The 9,565-nt window shown below is 38.5% G+C and overlaps 1 protein-coding gene across 4 annotated transcripts in view; it reads right to left on the bottom strand.

The window, feature by feature from the left end:
• CNTLN (centlein) overlaps positions 1 to 9,565 on the bottom strand; it is a 370,048-nt gene that overhangs the window by 222,882 nt on the left and 137,601 nt on the right. For 3 of the 4 annotated variants that reach the window (XM_019555079.1, XM_019555082.1, XM_019555078.1), the window contains exon 7: positions 9,108 to 9,270. The exons of the other annotated variant lie outside the window; for it this stretch is intronic. In XM_019555079.1, coding sequence (XP_019410624.1) covers positions 9,108 to 9,270 — 163 coding nt within the window. The remainder of the gene's footprint in view (positions 1 to 9,107; positions 9,271 to 9,565) is intronic. 4 annotated transcript variants of the gene reach the window in all.

Consider the following 9,565-nt stretch of genomic DNA (forward strand, 5'->3'; position numbering starts at 1 on the left):
ATTAGCTATCAGGAGGTGCTACTTCACAGTCAGGGTGGCTAGGATCTGGAACCAACTTCCAAGAGAAGTGGTGCAGGCTCCTACCCTGGGGGTTTTTAAGAGGAGGTTAGATGAACACCTTGCTGGGTCATTTGACCCCAGTGCTCTTTCCTGCCATGGCAGGGGGTCGGACTAGATGATCTGCTCAGGTCCCTTCTGACCCTAGAAACTATGAAATCAGGTGGGCACATGCCCCCGCATTCCTCCAGTGCATTACCTGGGAGCTATGGGTTGAGAGTGTAAGACAGCAGCACAGGCAGGGGCAGGATACTGGCATATCAGGGTTAATCAGTGCCACAAAGCTGTAGGGGAATAGCCACAACTGGACCTACGACCTGGTGAGCGAAAGGGGCACGGGGAGCTCTGATTTTTCATGATAAAAAAACAAAATGAAATGCCAAACTATATAGATATTTAGAATTTATTTTTTACAATGACTGAGGGACTGGTAGACTTCCAAACTGCTTTAAAACTGTAAATATATCAATAAAACATTGTGTTCAAGTGATACCAATATATAGAGTGGCATTTCATTTTAATTGCAGAAAAATGCAGATTTGGGATTCTTTAATTAAAATATTGGAAGTTTTTAAACAGAGAAAACCAGGATCCCCACTGATCACCAACCTTACCACCAGAACTGAAGATAAGATTCCAGATACTTTTAAAGACTCAAAGGAAGAAATTAAAGTAACAAATTACACTAAAATGTTCCTTTTTCTTTTTTCCTTTCTTTTTTTTTTTTACAGAAAAGCAATACAAATTTTTAAAAATGCAAATACAACCTTAGTCATTTGTTTATGAGAAGCAGCAGCTTTCTCAATTATTTTCAAAGCCACTTCAATATCTCATAGGACACTAAAGATTTTATTTATCAGAAATATGCATTCCTAAGCAATGTCCTTCCAAGTAACTGGAACATCAAGGTACAGTTATCTCCAGCTGTAACTTGATATGCTCATTAGCTAAATCATACTGATATGATAATTTGTTGTTTTTATGATTAGCAGCACTTATATTCTAATAAGTGGTCATAATTAGAGTTTTTAAAAGTAAACCTGCATTAAGATGGAAATCATTGCATTTTTATTGCAATTTTTTTTCAATCTAGCAAAGGTACTGAGCAGCCCAATCTCCAGCTATAGTTAATGGATGCTTTTGTTACTTAACGTTTGTCAGGAAAAGACAAATGGCATGTCTGTTTACATACTGAAAGCCATCCTTGTAAACAATCCTAAAAAAGCCTGTATCAGAAAGACAAAAGCACTGTCAGTCTGCTGAAAATGTATGTGAAAAAAACATATTCATCTATATTTCACATGACTGGGTTACATACAAATATTTTTCCACCATCAGATTATTGGTTCATAACAACTTAAAGCACTTTACTGGATGCTGGGAAAATTCATAAAGAAAATTATGCATGCATAAAAGGAAACTGATTTGTCCCATCTAAAGAACAAATCAGAATGGTTTACAGACAGCCACACAGCTCTTCTATCTTTTCATTGACAGCTGAGTGCCTTCGTAATGTTTTAGACATGGTTTTTTGGGAAAATCTGACATCTTTTATTAGACCAACTCAAATAGTTAGAAAAAATTCTTCTTTACAAGTTTTCAGGTGCAAATACCGTTGGTCAGGCTCAGGAAGTCAATGACAGACACTTTCTCAGCCTGACAAAAGGTATTTGTACCCAAAAACTTGCAAAGAATTTTTCCAACTATTTAGGTTGGTCTAATAAAAGAGATTGGATTTACCCAAAGAACCTATGTACTTAGACTAACATGGCTACAAGCTACGCCCTTTCTTAAGATTTCTAAACTGGGTTTTTTGGGGGGGGTTGGGAGGGGACTCTCTTTTACACTAATGGGGAACAGCTTAAAGCATTGGGTCGTATGAAACTGTTAAGGAAAGATGAATGTCCACAGATGTCAAAGTAATAGAAAAGAAAATAATGTATAATTTAAGATGAGGTCCATTTTACATCTGCATAATACAATTAAGGATAAAATGTGAAGAAGAAACATCAAAAAGACAAGACATAAAAAGTAAGAAATTATTTTATGCACTGGGAAATACCAAGTTCAAAACAAACACAAGGGTAAAACTTTTTCTAGTGAAGTCAATGGAAGGTTTTCCATTGGTTTCTGTGAAGACAGGAATATACCATATGATTCTACTGAACTGCTAAGGGTATAAAGGAGTAAACAGAGAGCATAAGGAAATATAAGAAAAACAAACATCGCTTACATGAATCAATAATAGTAGGAACATATTGAATACAATGTTGTGTGCATTTAATGGATTTTAGTACCTGGAACTAAAGAGTGAGAACCAGTGCCATGAGACTAGTTGGTTCCCTACAGACCACAAGCCAGTGCTTCAGCAACCATAATGTGAGAGCCATGAAGAACTTTCAAAGATAAATGTATTTTTAAAAAGTGAGGAAACTATTATAAATAAAGTACAGTGTTAGAAATTCCTTAGGAACAAACAGCATCATCAAAGGGGCAGGGAAATGTTAAACTATATTCAGAGGTGAATAAAAGGTCAAATGAAAATGGAAAATGGAAACTATTACAGTACCAACACATGATCGTATCCAGTTCAGTTCTGTTACTGACTCAAACAATATGAACCTGTATTAAGGGCCATCTCCATCCTGTCTTAGGTACATTACAATATTACCAATTTTCCAATATTTAAAGTAATTTTGCTTAAGAACTGCTTTTTATTGATACCAGGGAATAATTGATTAAAGACCATTTGTAAAAAAATTCAGCTTTACTAGGACTTGAGAGCAGTGGTTCTCAACCTTTTTTGTACCAGGACCCATTTGTAAACATCACTGGTGAGTCCCACCCTAGTGCCCCACAGTCTCAACCCACTGCCTTATCCCCAGACCTCCAATGTATGAGGCAGGGGGTAGGTGTGGAGGGGGCAGGAGGAGCCCCAAGCAGCCCCTCACAGACTGAAACTCTGCTAGCCTGCAAGGGAAGACCTACATTTTCCCACATTTTTCTCCTTTAAAGGAGAATCCATTTTTAAAGTTTGTTGACCCATTTTTAAAGTTTGTTCACAACCCCTTCATATAGTCTTATGACCCACTTTTGGGTTGCGACCCACAGGTTGAGAAATGCAGCTCTAGAGTACTTAAAACTAAACACATCTTGTCTATTTACAAAGTAACTAAATAGTTTAATTTGAAATATAATCTTAAAGTACATACATACACATAGGAATAACCTGAAATAAATAAATGGAGACAAATAAAGAATGTATTTTTAGGATAAGTCATGCCTCCCTAGCTTTTTAGAACTTCTTAAAGTGCTAACAAGCATGTGGACAAGGGAGAGCTGTTTGACATACTCTGTCCTTCCAAAAATCTTGATAGTCATTTGGAAGAGGCTTTTAATAACTCTAAAATGAAACAAAGTACCGTTATACAATAAAACCAATCGGAGAACAGGAAACAGAATTGGAATAAACAGCTCACTCGAAGAGTAGAACAATATTACCATAATTACTTGAATATAAGATGACCTCCAATAATTAGTTTCTATATATGGAAAATGTATAACTTTGTTATAATTTTCTAGGTATAGAATGTAATTATTGGACATCTGCCTTGAATTTGTCTCCCTCCCACTGCTACACCAGGGAAAATAAATCTGGGGAAGGCTAGGTGGTCACCCTGTCCCCTCTCAACTTCCACCCCCTGCAGCCTCCTTCACTCTCTTTCCTGTCAGATCATGTTCTCGCTGAGCACATGGAAGTGAGAAGCAAATTTGAAAACACTGACCTTGAAATTAAACATAGCTGCAGTAATTTGCATATTTTACCCATAGATTTATTTAATCCAGAATTGATGCATGTTACCTTTTTTGAAATTGCTGCAAGTTTTAGCACAGTCACTCCATAAACACACTTTCAAGCAGCACTTTTGTACCTACTTATACAAAGTACAAACTATGCATGATATTAGGTCCCAAGCCAAAAGGCTCTTTACCATATAGGGATCCTTAAGTAGGTTAGGGACCTACTTTAATTTGTGATTTTGAGAATTTCAAGGAAACTGCAAAATCCAGGATTATCCACAAAATCCATGAACTCAACCAAAAAAACTCCCTAAAAATAAAATCCTGGCTCCCCAGTGGAAGTCAGTGGTCAGCGTGGCGTGAAAGGCAGCAGACAAGGTGGTGGCTACACCCTCAGTCATCCTCCCCCCACCAGAGCCTCCTCAATGAGCAATGAGTGGCAGGGCTGCACAAATCGTAGCCAGCAATTGAGATGGCAGCCCACCCCTCCCCCACACAGAGCCTTGTCACCAATCAGTGATGAAGGGCAGGGTGCTACAAAATGATTATGGAATTAGGACTTTATGCTGCAATTAAACCATGAAAATTGGTACATCCCCCATGATTTAGGTAGCCCCCTACATATAGTTCATTGGGCTGAGTCTCAGGAGAGTCAACAGCATTTCAAGCCTTGGTGACCCCACAGCTCAGCACTGCTCAGTATGTGTTTATACTTCAGATACTCCCCCTACAAAGCATCCACATGTTAATTAACCCCCTAGGTGAGGGCAATCTCATGAAGGGAAGGGCCACACTAATAATATGCAACAGGCTGAGAGAGGGGGCAACAGAGATATTCCGGGTGAACTGTTTGGGGCCTCATCTAGTTATGTTTGCCATATATTTAACACTGATGAAGAAACAGGAATCACTGAAAATAGGAAAGAAAAGCACAGTTCAGGTGTGGGAGTCAAAATGTATGCAATGTAGTGACTCATCATGACTTGAAAAAAGAGTTGGTGCTGAAGAGGACTGTGCAAAATGGGCACTATAGTATATATTATTCAGATGGGCTACACTAACCAAACCTTGTGGTAGGTTCCTATCAATGTTTACCCAATATGGACTAGGTGTTTTAGTCATGCTCAGCGTTGGTTGCATTTAATCAACTTCATAGCTGGTTTCCATTACTGAGCACATGCTGCTTCTAGCAGTAGTTTAGTAATAGACAATATATTTGACAAATTTTCCTTGTATGCGAATGTAAGAAAAGGGTCTTTTTTCCCTCTTGCTGATTGAGGGGAAAAGGACCCCGTCTGGTATTCAAGTAAATACAGTATTGAATTTATTTACAAACTATACATCTTTTTCACCCAAAACCAGACATTCAAAACTGGGGCAAGTGTCCCGAGTGAGGAAGTTGTTTTTCATGCTGCAACGGAAGAAGCAAAGCACTGGAATGGTGACACAGAGCTGTGCTTGGCCCCAGCTCATCCAGGAATGAACCCTTTGGCAACATGGAGTAAGGGAGAAGCCCTTCATCAGCATCACATCATTCCCCACACTGCTTGGCCAACTATATGTTCTCACTCCCACAGCTGCTGCCTAATTGTCAGTAGCCATTGGCTGAGCACACTAGGGGAAGGGGAAGTGATACTGCTGATGGGGCTCTGCCCCTGCTCCATGCAGTTAGAGAGTTCGATCCATTAATAGAAAGCTTCAAGATCTTATGAGAGAGCATATGCATTTCTTCTGTAATCTGAAGTAAAACAACTGAAAGATTTAGTAATGAAACGTAGGGCCATCTGGCTGGCAATGTTGCCCAGTTTCCAACTAGGCATGCATATTTTTAATTTTTATTTTTATGAATTTCACATTGTTTATGTAAAATTCCCAATACAACATATGTAAATTCCTGCTTAGAACAATTTCAACTGGGTTTCATAAAATTATCTGAGGAAAGCTTATTAAAAATAGTATAGCCAGCATGAGATAACTTGGTGACTGGCTCTCTAGCTTGGAATCTCAGGCTACTAATGCAGACACCCACCAAAGCAAAAGAAGGCAAAGGTTATTGAGAGCACAACATGAATAAAGCATACAAAAATATATTAGGCAATTACATTTCCTGGTCTTCGTTCTCGCAAGGGTAGAGACTTGAAACAACCCAGCCTAAGGAAGAACAGTATTACTAGCAGGGATGGATTAATACATAGACAAATTAGGCACATGCCTAGGGCCTTAAATGAAGAAGGGGCCCAGTTGTGCTTATTTCACATATTATAATTATTGAGTGAAAAAAAGTAATATTATATATACAATATTACGTAGGGGCCCACAAGTTTGTTTTCCAAGGGCCCACTAAAGGGTTAATCTGGCCCCAATTACCAGCATGTTTTGTTTTGTTTTACCATTAGAGCTACTCCTGATTATGCCATATCTACCAAAGACACAGTGCTCCCAGCTTCAGATGTTTTGGGGGATCAATTCCTGGATTCAAACCTGAACATTCATGTGCTGACAAAGATGCCTGGCTTTAAGAGATTTTCAATCAGTATGATTAATAAAGAGCTTGGAACGCAAGCCCATACCAAAGAAAGTGCTGCATTATATAAACAAAAGGTCTAAACTGTAAATTTCTCAACACTCTGATAAGCTGGCTAAGGAGTTCACAGTCTCTTCTTGTCTTATTATCCTTAGTATTGATTGTAGCCTCTTCACCTTGAAATTGCTGGTGAGGACAAATCTATTGAGTCTCATTAAATCCAGCACAGGAACAAAGTCCCCTGAGCATTTGGGACCAATAAAACAGATTCAATACATTTTAAAAAGAATATTTCCTTTCCTTGAAAGGTGGAACTATAGCTACAGTATGAAAGAGATATCAATGTATTTTCATAAATCCTCGAATCTGAATAAGTTTTTGCAGAAAACAGCGTGCTTAAAATGTGGGTGGATTCAAGGAAAATGGTACAGTATATCTCAACTGCACACCAGCAAGTCAGTGCAACTTGATAAAACAGATGACTGATCTTTAAATGTCTCCCCTGCCCATTTTTAAGCTAGTTCTGGAACAGAATTTGTGATCCTCAATGGATTTATGCCTAATCCACTAAGAGTTCATGACCTTTGCCTGGTTTGTCGAAAAAGTAATTTCTTTGACGTGACCAACTGTTTACTAATGCACCTTAACATCAGTATGAAGAGCAGTTTCCCTAAGTGGCAAACTAGTAGGATGAACTTGGAATATGTCAGCCAACCACACTGCCTAAGCTATAGCATGTAATGCCTATCTGACCACTGACACAGAGGTCATTGATCTTGCTGTAAGGGACAATATATCATAGGATGTACATGCTGATAGGCTCAATGCCATTTGGAGAAGTAGAAAAATATTCCTCTGTGAATCTGTCTATGGAGTAGCTGACAAGTCCTTATCTAGCGGTTGCAGCCAGCATGTTATTAATGCAAAGGAAACAAACCAAATACGTGCATCTTGAACGTTATGCCTTTGACTTGAAAATATACAGAGCACTGCACCTATTTTCTGGTTACTGGGATGCCTACAGCTTGCTTTGACCTCAATAGGAGTGTTCAGTTTTGTGACTCAGAGAAAGGAAGCACACATTGCTCTTAGAAGCTACAGGCCACTTAGAAACAATTGTTTGAACATTACATACAGCCTACTGAACACTCATTTTCGGGATCCTTCTTAAGCTGTAGAGACTGCTCCAGCAATGTGACTTTGAAAAGTAGCAAAAGCCCTGTTTGTGTTCTCTTAATAATTTAACTTAAAAATTATTTCTCCCTCCAATCACAAAAATAGTCATTTGATCTTGGAACTGTTAAGTAGATGACAACAGCTTGGGCTCCCTGAAGATGAAAGGCAAGACCAGAGGTATTGTACAAGGGCCAGGTACAATATAAGAACAATTTCCCAAATTACAAGGTAAATACATTCACCTCCGTTTGTCGCATACACTAAAAGATCTACTGGATTCTGATTTCAGAGCAACAGCAGTTTTTCTACCTTGTTCCCATTTTTTCTTATGAGTAAACAATGGGTATTCAGATACCTTCTGGGTTTGTGATTTAAACACTACATGTCATTACTTGTCAGTGGGGCTTGCTTAAGATGCTCACCTCACTCTGCAAGGTCCTAAGTATATTGAATTCAACAATTCTGTGCTAGCCCCTTTAAGATTCCAGGTATTTCACAGTGGTCAGCTTAGTTAGAAAACTGAGAGACTACTTATCCCCCAACCTGCAGCACCTTTCTCCTGCAAGTGCTCAAAATGCCTCTGAAGGATTGCAAGGATTCTTGTCTACTTGAGAAAGGTCAGAAAAACTCTTGATGTAAATGAATCTCAGGTCAGGTTTATAAAGTCTAAACCAGCAAACCCTCCTAATATAGATGCACTTCATATTAGCAAAAAAGTGTTTTTCCTACTACTTTGCCAAGTGCAATAAGCTGTAATGACAAAAGCACTCTTATGCCAGTAAAATTTTCTCTTCCCACCCCTGCAAAAATAATCACACCTCCCAAATAAAAACTACTATACCAGCTAAAATTTATAGTGCTTAACTGGCCTCATACAGATATTCTGTCTTGTAAAAACACTCATTAAAGAGTCATCTATACTTGTGTCAATGTTTTTCCTTGATAACAAGAGGCTTTTGAGTGGTTCTTCAAAGAGTCCGCTCCTAAGATCTGCTCAACAGTGGAAGCCCAGCCATGAATGGTGGGAAAGGCAATAAATAAGGAAAAGAAAAGAGGTGAGGCATGGGAAAAAAATTATTTGGGGGTGTGGTATTCCATATGAGACCGAAACCAAGCGTATCACATTTATAGATTAATTTTCTCATTACATTTTAAACAGTTAACAAGAGGAGTTACATATGAATACCACCTCTTACCTTGAGAAAAAAAAGAGAAATACAGACAGATAAAATACACTGGAAAAGTTGGACTGTATGTTTTGCGGTCCATTAAAGTCCTTTTTTTCAGGGGCAAATAATCATATATGCTTAAGATGGGGCATAGTTGGTAGGCAAAAATTGGGCATTGTCTTCAGTAGGTATAAGTGAATCAAAACATTTATGCAATCTGCCTGATTTAATCATGAAATAGTACTAATTGAAGGGTGCAGTATCACACATTGCTTTCAATATAGACAGTCTATTCGCCAGCGTGCTGACTATTAATAATTATGTGTACTACTTGTACATACATTTAAATGTATACTTTTGTAATAGAAAAAAATGCATACTTTCTGATAAGATATAGTCTCTGCCATATGAACATCTTCCTGATTTCTTAGTACTTTTTGAGTATCCATATTGAGAGCCTGAAGCTGCTGGATCAGCTCTGCCTGCTGTGCTGTATGTTCAGTGTTTTGTTTGTAAAGATTCTGCAGCTCCTGCAACTCCTTCCTGTGCAAAACAAGCAATAAATAGGAAAGCATGAATAGAGGGGCAACAATGATCTCAAAGAGTGGTGTTTAGCTAATTTTATTTCATGAATATCCTCATCTATTTTCCCCATCAATTTCTTTATAAATACCAGAACTTACACACATAGCATTTAATATGTGAGGTCTACTGCCTGCCCGGAGCGAAGATTCAGGATGTGAAGGGGATGCTCCAGGCCATCATCCAGCCCACCGATTATTACCCCATGGTCCTTGTCCATGTGGGTACTAACGATGCGGCCAGGAGAGCCCCTGAT

Source organism: Crocodylus porosus, unplaced genomic scaffold, assembly GCF_001723895.1.
Source record: "Crocodylus porosus isolate Cpor-Errol unplaced genomic scaffold, CroPor_comp1, whole genome shotgun sequence".
Lineage (NCBI taxonomy): Eukaryota > Metazoa > Chordata > Crocodylia > Crocodylidae > Crocodylus > Crocodylus porosus.